The sequence below is a fragment of the Takifugu rubripes genome, chromosome 9, assembly GCF_901000725.2.
Source record: "Takifugu rubripes chromosome 9, fTakRub1.2, whole genome shotgun sequence".
NCBI lineage: Eukaryota > Metazoa > Chordata > Actinopteri > Tetraodontiformes > Tetraodontidae > Takifugu > Takifugu rubripes.
The window spans coordinates 3,020,995-3,045,410 of record NC_042293.1 but is presented as its reverse complement, the minus strand read 5'-3'; the positions used below and the strand labels follow the sequence as shown (position 1 = coordinate 3,045,410).

The following is a 24,416-nucleotide window of genomic DNA, read 5'->3' as shown; positions in this document are numbered from 1 at the left end:
GACATCAGATAGACGGGCCTGTCGTCCCTGGGCAGAGAGGTCGCTGCTTGGATATTATAGTGATACAGTCTAAGGCACAACGCTCATGCTTTACAACTATAGCTGTCACATGTTTGTTGCCTCAGCGAGGATTTATTGCAGCGGAGTTATTACCTCTAAAGCAATAACATGCTGGACAAACACGTCTGGCAGATTTTGTGACCTAGACTGAACAGGAATTCTCAGACACACTAATTAACGTGGCTGTTTGGGGCATTTTCAGTTTCAATCCCTTAGTGGGGTGTTAAACAGACAATGTAACCTTAAATCCGGTGAGTTTGTTTCTTTCTCTTTTCAATGTTGCTAGCCTGGGTGCTCATGATGAAATAGAAAATGCAGGATGTGCACGGTGACAGGGTGTGTTTGAGTGGAACATGCATTGGTGCATGTGGTGTAAAAGCTGGTCCGAAAGTGTGAAATGCGACTCGTTCATCACAACTGTCATCTGTTTCACACAGGCCAGAAGCATCTAAAGGCAGCGCTCGGATAGATAACCTGAGCTCCACGGCCATCTATCTCCCCCCCACACTCTCTCTCTTTCTCACAGACACACACATACATGTGTGTGCACCATGTGATGGTGAATGATGTAGTTTTGTAAAAGTTTTGCTTCTTTTATTCATGAGATTGTAGTGGCGACGCATTCACACACAGACCTGCAGATCCCACTCATGCATTCATCAGCTGTTAATGGAAATCGGGGGCGGGGGGGGGATGCTGGGTTTTATGGATGCGGGGGACAAAATGCTGCAGCAACAGTGACCTTTGGCAAACTTGGCTGACCCTGCTGTAACAACACTGTTCCACAACCGGGGCTGTTGTGGTGATTTATAATTCATCACCATTTGTAAATATGCCCCATCAAGTGTTGTATAATAGAATGTCAATGCAAAATCTCGGACAAAATCATCTGACTAAATGCATTTAATGTGTGTTGCAGAGACTCGGGAGGACCGCACAAAGAGACTGTTCAGGCACTATACTGTGGGGTCCTATGACAACTTCACCTCGTATAGGTACAAATTCTCCTTTTTTGTCTATTAAACATGATTTAATGTTCGTACTGTACATATTCAAGGACGTCTGTGTGAAAGGGGGTAGTACAGTTTTGAAACTGCTGCCATCTAAAGGTAACAGGCCGCCATTGCACCCAGGTCTCTATACGTGTTCCAGAAGTTAAACCCCAATTTACACGCAAATTCAAATGAATGTTTAAGACAAATTATCTTTATATTTAACTTAGGTCCACTTGTATATTTAATAACACCATTGACGTCATGCAGAGGTTAAATGGATTGAGAAGCATTTTAGCAGTTTAGAGGGGGACCCAGGTCAAAATTTAAGTGCCGTATTCTAAAATAAGCACAAAAACTCAACAACGGTATGCTCCCATTATTCAAATACATATCCGTGTGTACTATGTTTCATTTCTTAACCCATCTAATCCCAAACACTGGAGCTTTAAATAGAAATATCTTTTTAAAATTCCCACATGAGGGCTGTCTGCGCTCTGAAGCAGAAAAGCTGTTCCATACGATTGGACCTCTGCACTTACCCAAGCGGCTGCAGTGAGTTCTGTAAGAATGAATAATAGATCAACAGATCTGGTGTAATAACCTCTGATGGGGAAGTGAATGTCGGGTGAATTATTGAGAGAGTCACTCGGCAGAATGCAAACCACTGCAAAGGATTAAAATTCCTGGATCTCTCTGAATCTTTATCCGGCTCTGCATCAAAAGAGTGAATTCCCTTTAAGCGGTTACCGATTATGTTGGTTCCTATCCTCCTTATGTAATTAAGGTTTATAGCGCACAATGTGGCCAATTACCGCAGCGAGCTGCTATTTGTTTAATTACGATACAGTATGCTTAATTCACCATTTGAAATCCAGCCTCACAACATTGGGGTTTTTTTCCTCCTCCATGGAGTCGTGTGGGTGGAATTTCTGAATAAGGTCAATGAGCTGTTTCCATTAATGCAGCATTTGTGGGAAATAGAGCAGAGATGTAAGTGGATAAAAGGATTTGGACCGATATCACGTCAAACGCAATGTTTTGTGTACAACAATTGGCATCAACGAGCTTTTCGTGAAACTCGACCTTTGACCTTCCTCCCGCAGAAAGCTTTGTTATTTGTCTCCTCGCTCCGGCAGCAGGGGCTCGGTGTTGACTTGGTAAGTCTGAGAGAGTGAAGTGTAGCTAAGCTAATGGAGACCAGAGACACCTACTGAGTTGCGGCCTGAGCGCTTGCCCTCTGTGCCTGCCTCAACTCAGCTGGAGGATCATGTCACGACAAAAACACTCCAAAAGTCCAACAATTCCATCATACTGTTCAGGCTGTGCAAGGCCTGAGTGCTCAGAGTGGTGTGAAAGGACCACAAAATGACAACACAGCATGTTCTTGATGCATCAAGTTCAGTCCAGTATCCTACATTTACAGTGTCCATTTAATTCCCCCCTGAAAAAAGAATCAACCTTTCTTTCATTTGCTTTTCTCCTGCTTAAAATTAATTTATTTCAACCTAACGACACATACACACACACTGCTGTTTGCTTTGCCGCTCTAAAACTGCCTCGCTAACTCTCAGCTCGGGCTTAAGCTTCTAGCTTACAGGCATTAACAGGCTTCTTTAAAAACTAACATTTCCTTGTGCGCAAAGCAACAAATGCTGATGTGATAGTTCACCCAAAAATGATAATATATGCATTATTTCTTATAGGCGAGACATATTTAGTTAAGTCATTTCTTTAACATTGATTCAAGCACTACTAAAGTGAGGAAAAAGTAAAAAAAGAAAAAACCTTCTCTCTAAGTTCCAGTGTTGATTATCGCCCGTATTTAACTGAAACCAGTGTGATGTTTTACGGGTGTTTAGTGTATATCCTCTCTACTCTAGTGTCATTTTATTTTTGGGTGAAATATGTAGCCCACGTGTATTTTCTAACCCAGTTGGTGTTTTCACATTTAACTTGACCCAAGGATGCGTGGCCCTGCCCTGGGTCGGGTTGGGGATGAGGGTTAAGCCGCCTGGGAAAGGATCTCAAGACTGCCACTGATAGATAGTGTCATAAGTACTTAAGACCTTCGTGACCTTGATGGCAGAGGGCTTGCGCAGACATGCTGTCCTCCCAGTGCATCAAGTAACCCAGGAATCTTCAGGAGCAAGGACAGCAAAGCCATTCTAGCTTTTTACTTTTCCTTCTACACGCGATAACAAAACGGCTACAAAAAGAAACCAAAACGAAAACATTATTGAATTGATTCATAACCTCTAAACATCCAACAGCCCCCTCTCTGGACCTCTGTGAATCCAGAGCTGTTTGACCTTTACCTGTAGTGGGTAAAAGTCCTCCTCCCAACCTGCCCTCCAGTGTGAACCTTTTTGCTCTCTCTCTCTCTCTCTCTCTCTCCCTCTCTCTGAGTCTGTGTGTGTGTGATGATGATGATGTTGGATTCATACCTGCTTTCGCTCTGCTCTCTCCTTCACAGTGACTATATCATAGAGGAGAAAAATGCAGTTTTACAGAAGAAAGAAAGTGAGGGGTTTGGGTTTGTCCTGCGTGGAGCCAAAGGTGAGATGCACACACACACACATACACACACACCCATTAGCATTCACATGTAGACCTCTGCATTCAGCGTCAGAAGTGGTGTGTTGATGTGACTCATGAGTGTGACAGTCTGTGTTGGTACTCTGTGAGTCAACCACAACATGAGCAGCTTCAGTCAACACTCAGCTTGTCTACTCAGATGCGCTCAGGCGTGTCTGTGTGTGTGTGTGTGTGTGTGTTTCATCCTTGGCTGAGCTATCTGTTAGCTGTCCCATCTGTTCCTCACACATGGTGTTCGGCTTTAGCTGAGACGCCGTCCTCCGTCCCCTCCCCTCCTCCCTGAGTTGTCTTATCTGTCTTATCTTTGCTCCGTCTGTCCTTCCCAGCTCCTCTGCCACCTCCTCCACGTCCGTCCCATCCTTCACCTCCTCAGAAATGCATTTCGCCAAACACACAGTGGAGATTTCTCCCTTCGCTCCACTTTATCGCCACAAATTCATTTTACATGTGAACATGCCCGCGCTCCTCCTGCTCACGCCGGGTACCATGGCAACCGCTCTCCGGCACCGTGGTGTCTGAATGTTCTTTACTGCTCCATCACTCACTACAACAGATCCTGGCCCTGCGCTCTCTCTTTTACTCACTCTGTCATTTACTCTCAACTACTCTTAAAGACACACACACACACATACACACACACACACACACACACATACACACAAATGTGTCTTTAAGGAGTCAGTGATTTAGTTTCAAGATGAAAAGATGAAATGGAGTTTGTGAATTCCAAAAAAATACAGATAGATAGCTAGATAGCTAGATAGATAGATAGATAGATAGATAGATAGATAGATAGATAGATAGATAGATAGATAGATAGATAGATAGATAGATAGATAGATAGATAGATAGATAGATAGATAGAAGCATAACTCTTGTTGAAGCCTGTTTCTTCCCTCAGCTGAGACCCCCATTGAGGAGTTCACCCCCACCCCTGCGTTCCCTGCTCTCCAGTATCTGGAGTCTGTGGACGTGGAGGGGGTGGCCTGGAGAGCCGGTCTGAGGACAGGAGACTTCCTCATCGAGGTAACCGCCTTTTGCTACAGCGAACAGTTACAAAGGACGGAGATAACGTCCGATAAATTGACCCGCTGACAAGAGTTTCCAAGCGTCTGACTCGGCCTCTGCGTGTGCTGCGTCCTTGTCTCAGGTAAATGGCGTGAATGTAATTAAGCTGGGACATAAGCAGGTGGTGTCTCTGATCCGGCAAGGAGGAAACAGGCTGCTGATGAAGGTGGTGACGGTCACACGCAAACCTGAGACCGAGGAGGTGATCCGCAGGAAAGGTAAAGTCCCGATAATGACCTCCGTTCATATAGCAGATCAAATAGAAATCAGTCGCTAATGTAAAATACGTACGTCCTGTCTTAAGCCACCCTTTAGAATATTGAAAGGAAATGCTTAGAAATGTAATTAAAGGTGACACACTGGTTGAGTTGAGGTCAGGCGTCTCGGAAATATCCCACACAAGTGGTTTCTAAAGCAGTTCCCTGTCGTAGATGGGTTCGGTTTCCATGTCAACAGCAGCTCACCATTACTCAGCTCCCACACACTTCCTGGCACTATGACCTCCGGACCGTGCGTGCTCCAGTTGTGTGTGCGTGCGTGCATCGCAATGTGTTGCGTGCACTTCCTCGGACATGATTGAAATGCAGAGACAGAGATAAGTGGGTTTGACCCAGTTTTATTGGAACAACACTGTATCCACTCCATCCTTCAACGACGGTTGATTTTAATCTTTTTTTCCTCTCACTTTTCCATCTTTATCTCTGCCTTAATTCATCTCAGCCTTTTTGGGCGATTTCCTGTCTTCTTCTTACCTCCGAGTTTATCTTTAGATAATGGTTGTCATTCTGCTGCTAAATGTAGGTTTTATCTCTCCCCGATAAAGCTAATCTAATTAAGTACAGTTAAACTAGTTTGTGTGTGGAAAGATCCGGGTGATTTCGCTCTCTTTCTGGAGCTCTAAACTATGCATGTCACACATTTGCAGTTCACACTGCACTAATTAAGATGATCGCTGGCAGATTATCTGCTGGAATCCCTCTTTATTGCGATGGTGACATTCCCACACTGGCTTTCCAGGCGCAGTGCATTTTTATATATATGGATTTTCCAAAGCAGACCAGAGGAGCATTCTGAGCTGCAGGGTCGGGGCGTCGAGGAAGTGCTGGAGCTCGCGGCTTCATCAGCGCAGTAATGGCGTCCACTCTTCTGTCTGAGTCAGACAGAAGTTCTGCACTGCAGGTGTGAAAGAGACGGCTGATCTGTCTGGTTCTGTCCAGGCCCAAGAGCGTCCACCTCAGGCTTTCAAACGGACATCTCTCAGAGTTGCTACTGTCATCTTACTGCCATAGCAACACTCCGAATCTTAAAATAACCCTACAACCTGGATGCCCTACGTCGGAGGAGAAATCAGCATAAAGAAGTTTGGCATCATGATGTAAACCTTCGCTGTGTGCTGTTGCCATGCAAACACCCTTTTCCAGCGTTGCTTTAAAAAGAACATGGACAGAAATCCTCGGTGTGTCCTTTGTTGCTGAGACTACAGAATCCCTGTCGGTGGTAGACAGAATGAGACCAGCTGATGGAGCTGTCTGCTGTGTTGCATTTCGGAGGTGAACAGATATCACGCACAGCAGTGCTCCGCAAACGTGCGCTCTGATATTTTCTACCCGCTATATCAAACTTTCTTTTTCATCTTGGGACATATCCACCCCCCACCCCTCCCCAACACCCCCCCACCACAACCCCCACCCCCCCCACCCCTTCGCTGGCTGCTCCGCCGCTGGCTCCTGCTTTGCAGCGAGTGCTTGTCTGCGCAAGTGTGCCCGTGTTTGCACGTGCACTCACACACAAAGGTGCGCGAGCAAACACACATACCAAATACGCACTCCCTGCACCATGTAAGGCTCCACTCCTGCAAAACTGTTGCCATGGTGACTACAGTTCATGTTTGAATTAACAGCATTACATTACAGCAAAAGCATCTCTCCCTCGTTCTCTCTCTCTCGCTCTTTCTCTCTCTCTCTCTCTTTTGACTTTGTCTCTGTTGCTCTCGTCCTCCATCCTCCTCCGTATCTTCGACTCTGCAACTTTCCCAGAATATGCAGTCTGGGGAGAAAGCGAAGACGTTTGCTACGGACTGCACCCAGGACACCGTCTATACACTAGATCTGCAGCAGCCGATGGGGAGCAGGACGCTCAGGATTTAGTGAGGCATCGGGGCATCTGTGAGATTTAGGGACTGTTTTAGCACAGTGCATTCAGCTGGCTGATCTGAGATACAACCTGATCTAGCTGGATAGGAAAGGAGATGTAGGAGATGCTGCTCTTTGATCTACTGGAGTCTGTCTGCATGGCATTACACTCATTCCATTTCCACATGTTATCATTTGGTTGATTGTCATGCATAGGTATTAAGAATCTTTAACTCTGGATTTTGCATTTGCGGTGAAAGGATGATAACAGCCTGAGCCTTTTCTGTGTGGTAAGACTGGGAAGATCTTCGGGATTATAGTATTCGTTAGCTATTGAATTTACTGTTATCTCCATCTGTTCGCCCATGTGTCTCTGCGTCCTCCTTCTGGGAGTTTTATTTGCATATCTGCGCATGATCCCACATGTTGGCAAGTGAGCATGTGTGTGTCAGCGGCTGCATCTATCTGTTTTTCTCTGCAAACCTGTTCAGCTCCAGACAGGCATTCCAAAACGGGCATCTTCCTGGAAATAAGATGGATGACATCCTCTGCCCCTTTATCACGCTCATTTTCGCCCAGCTTATGGTGACAGTATGTTGTTTGTTGTGTAATGGGCAGAGCGGGAGAGGTAGAGATGTTACTGAGAAGCTGCGCACTGGGGTACGTGCAGCACAGAGACTAAAAACCTGAAAGTTGTTGGAACAGACTGCACCAAAGAATTAAAGATGAAGAAGCTGAGCTTCCTGAACAAGGTTCCCTCGAAGTGTGAGTCGGCCGCTCCTCCTGAATTTGAGCAGGTCAAAGCAGGGAAGATTGGATGGACCGGCCGTCTGGGGGACGCCAAGAGGGCTCTGAGCCGCAAAGCCAAAGGCTTTTCATTCCCCTTAACTTCATCCTCAACACCATACGTTTTCTCGACAGCGCCCCCACCCCCCAAGAGAGCTCCCAGCACCACCCTGACGCTGCGCTCCAAGTCCATGACCGCTGAGTTGGAAGAACTGGGTGAGTTTGAGAGAGGCTGGATTCAAACCCCGAACTCCCTTCTCCCTGCTTGGTCACTTTTCTGCTTTCACTTTGTCAAAAAGTCACTTCTCCTGGCTTGTTCTTTTCATTTTCACCATCTTTTCTTCACCAAGCTTCTGCTCGGAGAAGGCGAGGAGGTAAGTCTCAAGACAGTAACACCTATGCATATTCAAACTTCTTTATCTTTCTGTAACCCAACGCTAATCGCTTGTTAGTGATTCCCAGAGCGTGACCTTGTATCAAGACACTCTTGTACAACACAGCTTCACTGATATCACAGCTTGTTCTCTGCTTGCATGTTTACAGAATCACATATGTTGATGCTATCTCTGTTTAGCGCTAACTCTTCTTCCTTGTTTTACAGAGAGGCTAGACGAGATGTTGGCATCCCAGGAGTCTGCATTGCGTTCTCAGCCCTCGGAGGCAGATTACAGAGCAGCCACCGTCAAGCAGCGTCCCACCAGCAGGAGAATAACTCCAGCAGAGATAAGTGTGAGGACGGCTTGGCTCTGCACACCATCAGATACGCTTGCCATATAGTCACACTTAACAGCTCAAACATACGCAGGCGCTGATCTTTCTTTACTTCTGTTCTTGGTTTGCTGCAGTCTCTGTTTGAGAGACAAGGAATGACTTTCCATGGAGGAATTCTTCATCCAGGCATTGAGAGAGGTCACATACCAATACCAAAGGGGATGTCCAGGACCAAGTCTTTTGGTAAAACTCAACTGCAATAAAACGGATTGAATAGGCATAAGTATTAATAATTAAGAGATTAATACATGTGTGTATTAATGTGGATGCCAAAATGTTAGACTTTGTTGTAAAATGGTGGAGTTTTGTGAAGCCCAGTGATGCTGGACTCTCTCCTCTCTCTTTCTCTCTCTCTCTCTCTCTCTCCATCAGGTGCCACTGAGGAGGATCGACTTTCCGCTCTCGCAGACGAACACAGATTTCCCCGCAGTTCTTCTATGACAGACAGCCTCCGAGATCACCCGCAAACCCATCCTATCCCTCCGCCACCACAAATGGCCCCTCCTCCTCCCCCCTACTACCACGACACCGGTCCCCCACCGGGCTTTTGTCCTCCTCCTCCCCCGTCAAGGACTCAGAGCCAGGGCCACGAGCCGGGGGTGCGCTCCAGCTTCAAGCCTTCCTCCTTGGATCTGTCTTATGAGGCTGCTCAGCGACAGGCCTCACACATCGAGAGACAGAAGAAAGCTCGCTCCATGATTATTCTCCAGGACTCATCCCATCTTCCTGTAGAGCCGACCGAAATTCCCCGTCCCTCCGCTGCTACGCCACCAGAGCGAATTAAAAGGAAGGGACGCGTGATTGACAACCCTTATGCTAATGTGGGTCAGTTTAGCATTGGACTATACACGCCCACTAAACCACAGAGGAAAAAAAGCCCCCTTGTTAAACAACTACAGGTCGGTTTAATTTTGTCTTTACTTTAGCTGTAATCATCATTTGACTTGTTGGTGTGTGGCTCATTATTGTTTTTGCTTTGCTTTCAGGTGGAAGATGCACAAGAAAAAGCTAGTTTAGCCTTAGCTGCTGCCCATTCCCGAGAGAGCTCACCCTCAGGACGACACCCACACACCCATGGGCACACACACACCAGCCGTGTAGACTACTACCAGCAGCAGTTGATGGCTGAGCGCGAACACCTGCGTGCCCAAGGAGAGATGATGTTTCAGGGTAAGGGTCCCTTTGCTGCCGCAATCGCCGGAGCCGTGAAAGATCGGGAACGTCGCCTAGAGGAACGGAGGAAATCCACTGTCTTCCTTTCTGTTGGGACCATGGAGGGGGCATCTACCACCAGCTCTGACATCCCCTCTCTAACACAGTCTCACTCCATCGATGAACGCATGCTGACCCGGGAGCTGGGACAGTTGCCTCCCCCTGCCTCGGCCCTAAGCCCCTCGCCCAGTGGTACTACCTTCATCCATCCACTCACTGGAAAACCCCTGGACCCCAGTTCTCCACTGGCTCTTGCGCTGGCCGCAAGGGAGAGAGCACTGACTTCTCAGAACCAATCCCCCACTAGCAGCCCAGAGCCAAGGACTAAACCAGAGAGAATAAGCCAGGGTGGAATATTTATTGACCTTCAGACCAAAGAGTCACCACAAGGGGAAGGGGTTACCACAACTCCACCCTTCTCACCTAAAAGCGCCAAGGCAATGGGGCATGGAGTTGGAGCTTTTGGATCAGTTTTAGTTCCCCAACCCACCAAACCACAGTGGACCCCGTCACCGTCACCTTTATCGTTCCGACAGGAGATGGAGGCCAAAGTAGAGGAGAGGAAAGAGGATAAGAGACTAGATGATAAAAAGAGTATGTTGATCAGTATTGTAGATACGTCACAGCAGAAGACTGCCGGACTAATCATGGTTCATGCTACCAGTAATGGCCAAGCAGAGGGATTAGGTTCAGAGCTTGACCAGGCACGCACCTCAAAGGTCATAGAGCCCAGTAGATCCCCCAGTCCACGTGCAAAATCCCCCAGTCCGGCAGTCTCCCAACCCCAGGCGGCAACGCCAAGTCCACAACCTGCTGGTCCAGCCCAAGAGAAGAGTCTGGCTCAGGGAAGTTCAGAGGAGGACGTGGATCAGTACACAGTGACACTGCCCCCTGCAATGTTGTCATCCAGTGACGAGGAAACGAGAGAGGAACTGCGGAAAATCGGAGTTGTTCCGCCACCAGATGGATTTGCTAACGGCCTGTTAGCGCAGGCACAGGGCCCACCAGTGTCCCCAGCTAAACCCGCCTCCTCTCCTTTAACGCCTACCACACCAACACCGCAAACTCCCTCAACACCGACAACTCCAACAGTGACTCCGACACAACTGAAGCCACAGCCTCAGCCTCCCCCACCTCCACCTCCACCCAGTGCAGCAGCTGTCTCAGGGAAGCCCTCTGATCCACTAGAGCCCCCACCAGTGGGCGAGTCTGGCTCTGCCGCTGATTCAGGTGTGGAGGAGGCTGACACACGCAGTTCCAGTGAGAGAGAGCGAGACCACCATCTCGAGACCACCAGCACCGTCTCCACGGTTTCCAGCATGTCCACATTGTCCTCAGAATGTGGCGAGCCTGCTGATACACACACCACGCACACCTCTTATGCCGACGGGCAGACTTTTGTGCTCGACAAGCCACCAGTGCCTCCTAAGCCCCGCCTCAAGTCCCAGATAGGAGGTAAAGGTTCCGTCACCTTCAGGGACCCCCTGCTGAAGCAGAGCTCTGACAGCGAGCTGCTGTCGCAACAGCAAGCCGCTGCCTTGGCCGCCGCTGCTGGGGGGGCCGGGCTACCCTCCGGCGGCTCAGCCTCTGTAACTGGACTAGCCCCCACCAAGCCACGTTACTTGTTCCAGCGGAGGTCCAAGTTGTGGGGAGATCCAGTGGAGCCTCGGGGACCAGGGGTGGGGCTTGGTATTGGGAGTTTGGGAAACCTTGGAGGGCTGGGACTGGGCCTGGGTACTGACGATGAAGCAAAACCATCCGTAATGGGGGAGCTTAGTTCCAGACTGCAGCAGCTAAATAAAGACACAAGGTCATTGGGAGAGGAACCTTTGGGAGCATCACTTGACCCTGGCAGAAAGTCACCTGTGGCAGGTGCAAGGTAAGAGAAAAGTAACGAAAAATTCGGTACAAAAAATCACTTTTAAAGCAGGTACTTCGCTTCATTTTAAACCTTTTACTTACAACTGACCTGTAAACAGACAAGGAAGAGCCCTCACTCAATGGGCCTTAAACTAAAAAGAATTTACATCTTTGATTTATGCTTTTACATTCCACTTTAAGGACAGTCCATCTGTTCTCACTACAACATATTCTTATACGCTAAAACATTTTAGTCTGTCTGAAGGTTTACAGTAATTCTGCATGCATTAGATTCTCAGGCAACATTCTCCCAGGTCATCACAGTATCATGGTCAGTTTTAAAGACACAGTTGCTCACCATTTTGGGGCTTCAGGTCATCTGAGGCACATTGCTGTTTTGTGTATTATATATTGGAGTTTTTCTGCAACATTCTTGAAACAACATTGAAGTATATTTATATTTCTGCAGATGTGAGGACACCGAAGAGAGTAAACCTTAAGGTTATAGCCCTAGGGTAAACTAAATTTTTTCTTTTACTAACATATCTACACTATATACAGTCTACTTTGATTTCCCTTGCAATCCTATCTAAAAAAAAAATCCCTTTTTAAATAAACCTTTTTCTACATTTCGTGCCATGGATTTCCTTTTCGATACTATTTGTTACCTTGTTTTGTATCACCCGTTTGCACAACCTGTAAGAGTGCAGTTCTTTTTTCCCCCAAAATGATCTGGAATCTGTGTTGTTTAGTGCATTTAGTAAATAGTGGTGATCAAAAGTGTAACAGAGGAAGTCAGATGTCAGACTTGAACGATAGGAGTAAACCGTTGGTGCAAACAAGGTAACAGCTTGGAGGCATGCACTTGCAGTTTCTGTGTCTGTCACACACTCCCAGTGTTGGATCCGAACCTCTGACCCTGCTGTGACTATCTTTCCAGCTATCCTTGAGCTTTCCTCCAGGTCCTTGTTCAAATAATGCACAATACATCCTTGTTCCAGTAGCTCTTTGCAGCCATTGCTGATATAAAGTCGATAAGAGCAGAAACTGTTATTTCGTCCTTATCGCTGCCGCCATTGTATCATCACTCCCTGCAAAGAACGAAGGATGTATTTTCCTTCCGTATTTGAACGTGTGCTATAATGGTGTGCTCAATTCAAGCACATTATCTTGGAATTAGAAGGCAGTATGATGGTAGTTCTTTGGGAAATGTTAGGTTTGACGTTACATATCTGTTGGGGTTTGTGCATGTATTTTTTTCCTCCATTTTGAAGGTGATTTACTGTATATTCACATCTGAAGACCTTTCCGCTGAATAAGTACCGGTAGTTTGCTGTTGATTATTCCAGCAGTGAATTCTAAATTTGTAAACGAGGTGGGAAGAAAAAGAAAATATGTTATCATCACTGTATTAAGCTGCTGGGTGAATTGACCTTAGATGTGAAAGGACATTTAAAACAGAGAAAAAGACCAGAGAGCTTCACTCTTTTCTTTCATTTGATCTAAGCTGTAATCACATGGCGGCATTGAACACTAAAGGGATTTCTGGACAACTGATCAGAACAGGGCAACATTCCGGCCACGGTTCTTCTGGTGTGAGGGTGTGATGTGGGGATTTTTCTCTGTAGAACACTGATGCGGCCTCTGACTTTGCTTCTGGACATACATCACGGCATACATCACGTAGGACTTTGTTCCTTCATTCTTACCAAAGACAAAAGACGAGTGAGACGCACACTCGAGATCAAGTCGTCAGAGGCAGAGCAGCACTCCGTCCTGACTTCTCTCACTGCTTCGTTAGGAAAGAGTCATCGTCTCCATCACTTCTCCTCAGCTGCAGCGATGCTCTCACACACACCATTATGAGTCAAAGTTTTGGTGCATTTCACAGATTGCGTCTGAGCACTTTTAGCTGACACATCTGCAATACTTCTTCATCCACTCCGCTCCCATTCAAACCCGTTAAGAACCACCCTGTGCTTCTGTATCATGTGTCCACGTCATACGGTGTACCATGGCATTGTGGTCTAGTGGGCTTTGTGTGTTGTTTTTAATTGTTTTCTGTCTCTAGAATGTGCAGCACACTGCTATTTTACTGCATGCATCATAAGACCATGGTCCCAAACATCAGGCCTTGGTGCTTAGGCGTCCTAAATTGCACTCTAATTTGAAAACAATTGCAAATAAAAGTACTAAATCATCAAGTTAATCGAGTCTGTGATCGAGCACAACTATGGTGGACACGTAGCATCTGGTTAATATATAGAATAAAAGTCCAAGGACGCAAGTGGGTCCTTTTTCTCTACTTTTATTTATTTGTTTGTCTTTGTGCAGTGTTTGATATGTTGTCAGTGCTCATTTCTCTCTCGTGCAGCCCACTGCCCAGACCTTCAGGGACAAATTACACTCACTCACTCACTCACTCACTCACTCACTCACTCACTCACTCACTCACTCACTCACTCACTCACTCACTCACTCACTCACTCACTCACTCACTCACTCACGTCAAAGACAGCACAGTAGGGGGCAGTGGTCTCAGTCTGGTTGGCGGGCTGCACCTCATTGAGTGATGCTAACATTCTCTCCCATTGCTTTGTCTCTGCTCACCTTTGCATGCTCCGCCCTGCTGCTCTGATCTGATTGGTCTAGAGGTGACTGTGCGCCCAGGAGGGCGGGACGACTGTGTAAGTGTGCATGGAGCTCATCTCATCTTTGCGGCTTCCCTGCAGCCGGATCTTTTTTCTTCCCGTTACATCTCCATCCAAATCCCCGAATAGCTAAATGACTGTTGCGGAGGGAAATCTTCAAACAGAATACTTAAATGCATGAATCAAATAAACGCTCCTCACTATTGACCATCTTCAAAGTCACATTCTTCTACATTAATGCACCAAAGTAGAAAAATGTCCTACTAATGTCTCATTTATTCCTCCTTTTTCCTCCACCTGCTGGCACATGTATTACATGTACACTAATGCTTAAGTGCTCTTAAAAGCCCATTTGAGGTATTTTTTAAAACCATGAATGTAAACAAACCCTCAGTTTTACCGAAGCTGGAATGGTTGTGTTTGGTTAAGATCAGTTTGTTACCAATATTCCACAAGTTGTGGATTATTAAATGAGGCACTAGCTGAACTTTTGAGGTCTTCATCCCAGTATTTAGAGCTCTGTTGTAGATTTTGTTAGTTTTGCCTTTTAATCATAAGCAAATGTATGCATAAACACGCTAATCAGAGCTGAAAACATTCTGCAACTCCGCCCTCTTTAAGAGGTACTGAAGTTTTGTGTATGAACCTGCCAGTTCTGTCTTAATCGCATATTAAAATATGAATCCAGTTTTCCCAGAGATTTCACTCATTCAGTAATTCTGTCTTTAGTCATGCTTTGTGTAAAAGATCTTTGCCTACTTAACAAACGGTGATTAACAGTTTGCGTTTACCTGCCAGGCTTTAATCTTTAGCGTTTGCTAACCTGAACATTAGCAGCAGCCTCACACCGGTTTCCTGTTTATGATGAAAAACGTTTCACGTTCTTCTTTCCACCTCTTCTCTCCCTCCATCAGACTTTTCAGCAGCCTAGGGGAGCTTCACACCATTTCTCAAAGAAGCTACGGCACCACTTTCACCATCCGCCCCGGCAGCCGTTACCCCGTCACCCGACGCACCCAAAGCCCGGGTTCGGGTTCGCCCGACAGGGGTGACCCCCTCGGACGCTTTACAAGCTTCGGCCTGCCGACCTCACCGACCACGCCCCCGCAGACCATCCTTAAATCCTCCAGCCTCAGCCTGCCCCAGGAGCCCAAAGAGGTCCGCTTCGTGATGAGGAGCTCCAGCGCTCGTTCCCGCTCTCGCTCCCCGTCCCCCTCGCCCTCCCATTCTCCCAGGCTGGGCTCCCCGCTCTTGACCCTTCGACCCTTTCACCAGAAGCCCCTCCACCTTTGGAACAAGTACGACGTGGGAGACTGGCTGGAGAGCATCAACCTGGGGGAGCACCGAGCGGGCTTTCAGGAACACGAGATCGAAGGCTCCCACCTACCGGCTCTCACCAAGGACGACTTCGCGGAGCTGGGGGTGACACGGGTGGGACACCGCATGAACATAGAGCGGGCGCTCAAACAGCTGCTGGAGAGCTGACCCCCACCTCCAGGAAGACGGTGAGCAGGCAGGTTCGAAGATGTTAAAGGAGGGCGGCACCATTCTTCTTTCGCTCTTTTTTTCCTCCACATTCTGCATCAATCATGTTGTCACACGTTGCACAAGATCGTGCACCTGAAGAGAGGGGGTCAACACATTTCTCCTTCACCCCCTCCCCCCATCATGCCTTTCTCTCCTCTCTACCTCTATCCCTCCATCGATCAGGCCTTCATTAGCCTTTTGGAGTTTGAGTCAAAGAGGAGGAAGGATTTTTTTTTTTTTTAGGTTTCCTTTCCAAACAGAGAGCTCAGTTGCCTTTCAAAAATATTTATACAGAGATCAATAGTGACGAACCCGGGATGGTGGACGCAGTGCTGACACAACCCCCGGAGAGGTGTGTCCTCACCATCCCGCCGGCGTTTTTAAACTGAGGACCTTGGAGCTCAGACGATGGAGCTCCGCCAAGTAAACCACAGGAGAAAAACCGCTCCGCCTTGGTACTCAGACTGTGCTATCTATTATATTTGGAGAATGTTTAACCAACACTCGTGGCTTTTTTCATAATCAATTTTTTGGTTTTCCAAAGGGAATATTATATATAGAGGTACTATATAATATGAAATATATGTATCTTATTATAGCTTTCAAAAGAAAACACAATGTTGCAAAGAGGAAATATAATAAATCTGTGTGTTTTTTTGGGGTTTTTAGAATAGATAGCAGAAAGAAATATTTGAATTTATTCCACTAATAGTTTACTTGTTTCTACCAATTATATATATGATATATATATACATATATATTTGAAAAAAAATTCTATAGATATGGAAATGAAATTTCTAGGTATACAACTTTCCTTATGGTCACCCTTTCTAGACTGTAGCATGACGAGTTTGCATCATGTCTTTGGACGGAGAGTTTGTCGTTTGTTTTTATTTTTCTACGGTCTTCCTTCATAGCAAAGGGCATCCCATAATGTGAGGCTGACACACCAGTGGACACCCATCCTGGCCGTTGATCCCACCGATCTGATGTGCTTCTGACTCCTCTGTATCCACACCGACAGTGTGAAAGGCCGCGCGCTGAGAGCCCCTCCAGCGCGTTTGTCACTCAGGGATGGAAGTTCGGGGCACTAGCATGAAACAGAGCTTTGTTTCAAAAAGCTATACGTTTAAATACCAAACCTGTGAGGACTCAGAGTCTGAAAAATGCTAGTGAGTTGATGCAATTTCCATCCCTGTGGCCGATGACGGTGCAGATTACTAACAAAAACCTGTTGCAAGGGCTTAAATCATCAAAACACGAAGAATGTGCCCTTCTCAAGTCAGACAGCGGGGATGGAAAAACACTGATTTTTGGCACTGCTGTAACGCCACCGCTTCTCCTTTCACCCCAGTTGAATTAGAGCCTAATATATATTCTTGAACAGTAGCAGCCAGACCTCTTAATACAAGACCCAAGAAAAAAGACAAGGTTTTCTCAATAATTTGAACGAATCGACAGTTGTATTAGTGAGTAGTTTCTGTTAGCAGTGAGAAACAGTGAGTTTTATTCATGCAACACCCTTCCCCCCCTCAAAAAAAACCCCAAACATCAAATCAACCACCATTCTCTATAAATACACGCGAGCAGCATCGAGATAATAAGCCCAAAAATACACACTTGGCCAAAAGTTGCATGGACACCCCCCCTCCCCCCTACTCACACACCCTTATTTGTCACTAACACTGGTGAACAGAACGTTTTGGTTGTACGAATAGCACTCACTGCCTCACTGTGACCTCTTTTTCTTCTTCTTCTCACTCCTCTGTCAACATGTAGAATTTTTTTGTGTGTTTAGGATTCTTACTTCTTGTAACTTACTTCTCGGACACTGTGGTTCGATTTTGTAGCGCGTGGAACATGACACTTAAATCGTACACTCATCTGAATTTCACGTTCACCAGGGGTGGGGGGGTCCAACGTCCTGCCCGTTCAAATCATACTAACACCTGTAAAAGAATTGAGCAAATACTTGCTTTTTTTAAAGGGGGAAAAAAATCACAAGCAATGTATATATGATAGATTTCATATAAATTTTTTGAAAACAAAAAAAAGTATATAGATCTATATATGAATGTTTGGCTTATATGCATAGTTAACACCTGGAGAAAAGGTGAGCAGATTTTATTCTTTCTATGAACTCTTGAACTTTTGAACTCTGAACTAGGGGATGATTTGCACAAAACAAGGTGACACGGTGCTATCATAAAAGCCACCCGACGTCCAAGCGCATGCGTGCATCTGGATTCCCTGAAACTCTGTGCGTGGCTCCTCTTTGCCGCGTGTGCGCGTGTGTGCGTATGTGGATGTTTTTTGCATTACTGTGCGTTTGTTCTAGAGAGACGGTGAGAATGCGTGTAAAAGAGTGCGTGTTTGACCATTGTGGGAGTACATTTTTAGAGTCAGTCCACTCTATAGCCTTACTGTTTTTCCATCAGATTGCCGGCAGTGGCTGTGTCTCACACAACACACACACTCCTACACACACACACACACACACACACACACAATAGTGCACACACTTCTTAATTCCAGATCATTGTTCTGCATTCTTACTTTCTATTAAATGACATCCTGGACTGTTTTGCCCAAGAGTAACAGAGGAAAGAGATTACTACAAGGTCAAACATGTCACTTTTTGTGTTTTTATAGCGAGACTACTAAATTCACCTGTTTGGATGCAGCTTACGCTTTTTCACCTCGTTGTAAACCCATTCCCAGATCAAATTTATGCTCTTTGCCCTCCACTCCTTTTTCCTATTTCAGACCTTCATTTTTTGGGTTTTTTTGATATGCGAATAAGGTGATGGAATAAACATAAAGGAAGGGGGAAAAAATGTGCCAAAAATAGCTTAACTGTATATTTGTCTTTGCTTTAGGAATATCTTACTCTTGAGCTGTTAGACTCAATAATATGGTGCCATCTCCTGGAAATCTTGAGAACTACAGACATTTGTTAGCTCCTGTATCTGTATTTATTACAGAAACTCTAGTCATTCTTATTATTTTCCCTTATAACTACAAACTATAAGTAAAATATGTGTATAATCACACAGGCTGGCCTGCTTAGAAGAGACAATACTTCAGTCAGTACTTGGTCCAGGTGGTGGTGTAAGTTTACTATAAAACACAGATGCAAATGGATGCTACAGAGCAAGCAGACTTACACATCATGAGGTCAGATAAGTACAGTGAGAGGTTACCGTTGTCTTACTTTCTAATCAACAAAGCACAATCTACATAGCGTAGAGGGAGCGGTGTAACCTTTTATTTTCTTTTTTAAATCCTACTGGTGTCTGGATCCAGTGATCTTATCATCTTTTTTTTTTTTCATTGTTGGGTTTCTCCTTGTTTGCACTGTGAAGTTTAGAATGGTGGAAGTATCCCTGCAACACCTCAGCCTTGTCACACAACTGAACTGGCCCTTCTCAGCACCCGTAACATGTTTCGAGCATCATAATCCCCCGCCCCCCTCCTCCTCCACCAGCCATTAAGCCAGTACTGAAATATGAGCTAACCAGGAGCAACGCAGTATTATTCTTTTCCTCATGCAGTCAAAGCTAACGTGACGGGGAAGGTCGAGGCAAGATCTGAGATGTTGCACAAGATATCTCCACCACAGAGATATATGTTTGTTATATTATGTAATAAATTTATTATTAAAACATGACCGGCGTCTGCTTCCTGCTAGTTTAGCACCACCACGTGCCCATTTCCCTTTTAGCAAGTGTATTATATTCACTGTATAAATTATGACACCCTGAATCAGACTATAGGTTCCAAGTTACAGCGAGCTGCAACATAAAGAATGATACAGAATTTGGTAATATAATGTATTGCATTTTTATTTACCAGACAGAGGGAACATGATCTGTACATGATAAAATAAATGTAACAGCGGTCAGCACACTGCTGTGCCACATTGGGCACAATGTGTGTGTATACATGTGTGTGTATGTATACACACATGGTCTCTTTGTAAGTTTATAGCTTCACAGTTTTACAAACTAAGGAAATACTACATATGTCTCATTGTTGCAGTACAATAATGAACATGAGAAACAACATGAGAACTCCACTGGTTCAAGGTTCTACGCCTGTGATGACGGACAATCTCAATAAAAACCACGCCTGCCATATTCAACGTACATTTACAAAGCCGATCAACACAATTAGGCAAAAGTACACTGAGCCTCCCAGGGAGTTTTTTTTCCTGACATTTGGACTAAAAGAAGCATTTACTCTTCACTTGAATCCCAGAGAAGGCCAGATTCTCCACGAAGAGCTGACTGGTTTGCAGAATCACAGAGTGTCCGTCAGCCCAACTCGGGACTCTCTGCTTTCAGTCCGTCCTCATCAGTTTCTGAGTTCTCTTCTTTCTTCTCCAGGTCAAAATTCTGTAATTAAAGAGTGCCAGAATTACTGACATCAGCTGAAGCACTATGCTTCCCGCCTGATGTAGTCATCATTTAAGGTTCTACCTCTAATTCTTGCAACACTTCATCCATGAAGTCGCTGGGATTTTGCTTGTAGTCCACAGCTCTCGCGATCATCTCTCTGAACATCTGCAGGGACAAGTGGGGTCAGGGAGCTGCTTTAGTTGGTAATGAAAATTTCAAGAACAAATTAAAGATCAAGGATCAAGAACAAACTGCAGACCTTGACAACATTGGTGCCATCAGCGGCTGACACAAAGTAAAACGGGAGTGCCTGCTTTTTTCCAAAGTTAAAGCTTCTCTGTGTCACCTTCAAATCAACTGCAGAAATTAAAAACATATTAAAGCTAAAATTGATTTACAAGCATCATAAAGACTGAATAGCCACTCTTTGTGTAAGTGTTCAGTGTCTCAGAGGCACCATCAATTTTGTTGGCAACCACACAACAGGGGATCTCGGGTCTGTACTCTCTCAGCTCCTTGTACCAGTTGGCCAGGTTCTTATATGTGATCTTCCTCTGAACATCAAACACCTAATGGAAAGGAAAAAATACTAAAGAACCAAATACAGCAATACAGATTTGGAATCAACCTACTTCTGGGTCATCCAGCACAGTATTATGAAAAAAAGACCACATTGGACACTGTATGGGGTAATCGTTGACTTGAGCTCCTAAAAAACATGTGTAAACGTGGCTGTTTAAGCGATAATCGTATGATATCTCGCACAACATAACTGCTTATCTGTCAAATCTCACGCAAAATAAAAGCAAGTTCTGTTCAGGTGCAAGTCCTTCTCAATAAGCAGCTGCCAACTCTGCATGCCTCGCCATCTTCTCCCAGTTATAAATATAGAATGTTCGAATACAAAACTGCAGAAACATTTACATGATTGTGACTGAAACTCTATTCCTCACCTTTCTGCACACCCGTGAATGTCACCCTCACTTACCATAATGCATGCATGGGCTTTGTGGTAGTACGAAGGATGCATGCTCTGAAATCGCTCCTGACCAGCGGTGTCCCAGAAATCTGGCAAATCAAATATAGCTATCATAAAAACTGCTGATAAGCATTTTCTGTGAAAACAACGTTCGATTTTGGGGTTACAGTGGGTGCAAAAATACTGTGCAATACATACCGACTGCCACGGTCTTGTTTCCGACTGTGGCCGTGTGTTTGTAAAGGGTCAACGCGTAGGTGGACAGCTGGTGGGGACGACTACAAAAATGGGTTAAGGGATCGTAAACTTGACTCAGAGCTCCTTCAAACCCACTTTAGCTTGATCTTGATGGTTGTGGCTGCAATTATCCTGTTGGGACAATGCCTAGAAAGGACTGATCAGAGATATTTTCCATTTCTGTAATTAAAAAAGGATACTATTTGTCCATGAGAAACCTCTCCATCAGCCTGTGAGACACAGATTCACACAACAGCAGCTTATGACTTGAGGAAATTCACCATAATAAGCACTTCTTGAGTCGACTTACTTTGATTTCCCCACCGCGCTGTCTCCAAGGCAGATGATCTTTACTTGCTCATCTGCATCGTAGTCATTCTGATCCAGTTCGGGGGCGCTGCTCACATCGCAGGCCATTTCTCACTGTTATTTACTATTAGATAACACTAACCTAGCAGAGAATATTGAACTCTCCAAGCTCTCAATCAGTCAATGTCAAAGACTTATTTTATTCCATTTTGTTGGTCAGTCGTCGCATAAACTAATCGTAAATTGGCCAAATAATGCAGCAATATCACCACCAATTAGGTAATATTCTGTAACAAAATTCCCTCTGTTTATCCAGCATGCTAGCTGGGCAGCCTAACCAACGACTTAAGTCAATTAGCAAACTCTGCTTACCGATTTATCGTCGGTGGCGTCTATCACCCGAAGTTATTTATACAGGTCAAATATATAACTTATGTAGATCTATATCGAAGCTAATGTACTACATTCGTGTAGGGAAAAGCTACCTACAATTGTACGTTTGTCGTGGTGATCAATGGTGGCAACCACAGCAGGTTTCGTTCCTATGCAACGGAGACGCTCAAAGGACCACTTCTCGGTTTCTGTTGTCCTTAGAGCTGCCTGTCAAAAAATATTTTCTTTCCAAACAACCAGCTGCGTCTTTTACTAGTTTATTTTGATTTAGGTTGAAGTCTGATTGGAAATTGAAATGAAAAAATCAATTGATTACAAGCCCTCGTTGTATTTGATTAATAGTATTATAGAAATAGCATTTCACAGGCTAACCAAAATTGTGACAATGATTTATGGTTTTATATATAAGATATAGTCAATATTTTCCCCATCACCAAGCAGCTTTTGGTTCTAAGGCTGTAGCAGCCTTGTCTCGTTCATTTGTAAGAGATCGTTTGTTAAATTCATCCACAACAAGGGATGAGATGTATTGTGAATGACGTATTCCAAAAGTGAAGCTTGGAGCTTTGGGTTTTGAAAGGGTCACCTGGGAATATAGACAGAATATATTCCAGAAATTAACAACATGTATAAATTTTGCCTATTTGCATAACTCATGCATGATTAGGACCTTTTCAGGATAGTGTGCACCAGGTCCTGGCTTCTTCGTGCTGTCATCGGGTGGGAAGTTGCGGCCTGTCATGCTGTACTGGGGAGCTTTGGGTCTGTAAATTGAGGGGTCCACAACTTTGTAGACAAGTCCAGGACTCTTGAGGGGAATCTACCACAATAACAACAAATATTACTAACAGAGTGAAATTATTTTCATAGTGGCATATTTTAAAATTGAACACACTTTGGTCAGATCACTGTCACTTTTATTGCGGCCAGAGATTGAGTAGGCAAGAGCTGCAGGTGTGACAACAGTATTGGGTCCAAGTACAGGGGGCAGGGTGTATGAGGCTGGACCTGGACATGAAAAACAGATAAAGTAGCTTTCTTGTGCCATTGAACTTTGCCATTTGTATCTTCAATTTAGGAAAACAACACCAAAAGTTACTTGGAGTTTGCTTGCTGTTGATTTCTTTGTGCCTCCCTGACAAAGAACAAGCTGGAGCTGAGTGGAAATTTAACCTGTCCGCGCGCTCTGGAGAGTATGCACCTGCAACACCGAAGCAAGGATCAGTGAGGTACAAAAGATCTGCACATGATGAAACATTCTAGTATCAGAATACACAATTCCATGTGCGGTTGTTTAATTGTTGTAGAACTAATGAGTGTGAGTTTTTCTGACCGGGTCCAGGAGTCTGGACCAATCTAGGATCCTTTCGTCTCTTGTAGATTGAAAAAGCAGGAGTCCCATCATGACCCTTTCTGGTGATCTTGGGGTGCATCGAGTATTTTGGTCCAGGGGAGCAGCTGGGATTGGCCAGTTTATGACGCATCCCCATGCTGAACATTGGTGCCTTGTATTTAGTTGGATCATGTTCAGAAGATCCTTCATTGAATAATTAAAGACAAACATCATTTTGAAAATGACCAACACTGCTGCTGATAAATAAAATTATAATAAGTGAGACGTGGAGAAGAAGAAGAATAGAATGAGGAGAAGAAGATATAATTATGAAGTTGGTCAGAAAAAGGCTATGTAACTATTTTTGGGGTACCTGTCAGTCCTGGTAGGGCATATTTGGGTCCTGGGCTGCTGTAGAGGGCAGCTATAGGTCCTCTTGGCCTGTGAGGCCTCCAGGTTCCAACCCAGTTTTCAATGCTTTTCATTATCCTGACAGAGCAAGAGAAAAGGGAAGAAAGAGCTATGTGGGACATCCCTTTTAGTCTACACAGATCACAGTTATATAAACGCTTTCAGTTATATATATATATATACAGTATATACTGTATATATATGTGTGTGTGTGTGTGTGTGTGTGTGTGTGTGTATGTATATATGTGTGTGTGTATATATATATATATATGTATTTATTAAAAAATGCATCAATCATGTTTGAGTTTTTTAAAAGCATCGGGCTTGTAAATTATATTATATTTTTGGCATTACAACAGGAATATCTCTGACTTTATTAGTTATGAATCAACAAAACACCACTGTGGTCCCTTTGGCAAATGCCACTTATAGTCATAAGAACTATTTTTTATCCATCCATTGAATGATTAAAGCTTAATTTAAAAAGTACCTACCTTATAAAGATCCTGTCTGAGCTTTCCTCGGCATGTGTTAAGCCCTAAGAGTGTTTAGTGATTGTCACCTTTACTATGGCAATGTTACCATGGAGATTAGCCATGAAACCACGTGTGAGTAGGAAAGAATAATACATGAATGCATGTAGCACCGAAGGAATCAGTGATTTATTAAATATGGCAGAGTGAGCAATTGAAGAGAA

The 24,416-nt window shown here is 44.8% G+C and overlaps 3 protein-coding genes across 9 annotated transcripts in view; 1 reads left to right on the top strand and 2 right to left on the bottom strand.

The window, feature by feature from the left end:
• Nucleotides 1–19,327, top strand: part of shank3a (SH3 and multiple ankyrin repeat domains 3a) — a 111,924-nt gene extending 92,597 nt beyond the window's left edge. For 6 of the 7 annotated variants that reach the window (XM_029841470.1, XM_029841468.1, XM_029841469.1 and 3 more), the window contains 11 exons: nt 980–1,055; nt 3,529–3,611; nt 4,552–4,676; nt 4,801–4,936; nt 7,772–7,852; nt 7,987–8,010; nt 8,238–8,365; nt 8,482–8,590; nt 8,780–9,306; nt 9,394–11,498; nt 15,045–19,327. In XM_029841470.1, the coding sequence (XP_029697330.1) occupies nt 980–1,055; nt 3,529–3,611; nt 4,552–4,676; nt 4,801–4,936; nt 7,772–7,852; nt 7,987–8,010; nt 8,238–8,365; nt 8,482–8,590; nt 8,780–9,306; nt 9,394–11,498; nt 15,045–15,615 (3,965 nt within the window). In that variant the 3' untranslated portion in view covers nt 15,616–19,327. The remainder of the gene's footprint in view (nt 1–979; nt 1,056–3,528; nt 3,612–4,551; nt 4,677–4,800; nt 4,937–7,771; nt 7,853–7,986; nt 8,011–8,237; nt 8,366–8,481; nt 8,591–8,779; nt 9,307–9,393; nt 11,499–15,044) is intronic. The other variant, XM_029841471.1, reaches the window with a different exon arrangement.
• A 157-nt stretch (nt 19,328–19,484) lies between these two features.
• Nucleotides 19,485–22,137, bottom strand: rabl2 (RAB, member of RAS oncogene family-like 2). Its single transcript, XM_003967136.3, has 8 exons — nt 21,584–22,137; nt 21,474–21,503; nt 21,235–21,314; nt 21,046–21,125; nt 20,515–20,626; nt 20,317–20,414; nt 20,139–20,222; nt 19,485–20,054 (listed from the first exon to the last, which is right to left on the bottom strand). The coding sequence occupies exons 1-8, from the start codon at nt 21,688–21,690 to the stop codon at nt 19,974–19,976; spliced, it is 672 nt and encodes a 223-aa protein (XP_003967185.1). The 5' UTR covers nt 21,691–22,137; the 3' UTR covers nt 19,485–19,973.
• Nucleotides 22,138–22,227: 90 nt separating this feature from the next.
• Nucleotides 22,228–24,280, bottom strand: cimap1b (ciliary microtubule associated protein 1B). The gene is made up of 7 exons (XM_003967137.2): nt 24,214–24,280; nt 23,682–23,797; nt 23,309–23,512; nt 23,075–23,176; nt 22,871–22,983; nt 22,646–22,795; nt 22,228–22,561 (listed from the first exon to the last, which is right to left on the bottom strand). The coding sequence occupies exons 2-7, from the start codon at nt 23,791–23,793 to the stop codon at nt 22,406–22,408; spliced, it is 837 nt and encodes a 278-aa protein (XP_003967186.1). The 5' UTR covers nt 23,794–23,797; nt 24,214–24,280; the 3' UTR covers nt 22,228–22,405.
• Between the last annotated feature and the right edge of the window lie 136 nt (nt 24,281–24,416).

What these genes read in the sequence shown, in the direction of transcription:
- cimap1b (XM_003967137.2), bottom strand. Translation starts at nt 23,793, where the DNA reads ATGAAAAGCATTGAAAACTGGGTTGGAACCTGGAGGCCTCACAGGCCA. An exon ending in TGCCCTACCAGGACTGACAG is followed by an intron (nt 23,513 to 23,681) that starts GTACCCCAAAAA and finishes TATTCAATGAAG; the next exon opens with GATCTTCTGAACATGATCCA. An exon ending in CAACAGCAAGCAAACTCCAA is followed by an intron (nt 22,984 to 23,074) that starts GTAACTTTTGGT and finishes TTTCATGTCCAG; the next exon opens with GTCCAGCCTCATACACCCTG.
- rabl2 (XM_003967136.3), bottom strand. Translation starts at nt 21,690, where the DNA reads ATGGCCTGCGATGTGAGCAGCGCCCCCGAACTGGATCAGAATGACTAC. An exon ending in AGGTTTCTCATGGACAAATA is followed by an intron (nt 21,315 to 21,473) that starts GTATCCTTTTTT and finishes CCATTTTTGTAG; the next exon opens with TCGTCCCCACCAGCTGTCCA. An exon ending in AAGTGTTGCAAGAATTAGAG is followed by an intron (nt 20,055 to 20,138) that starts GTAGAACCTTAA and finishes CTTTAATTACAG; the next exon opens with AATTTTGACCTGGAGAAGAA.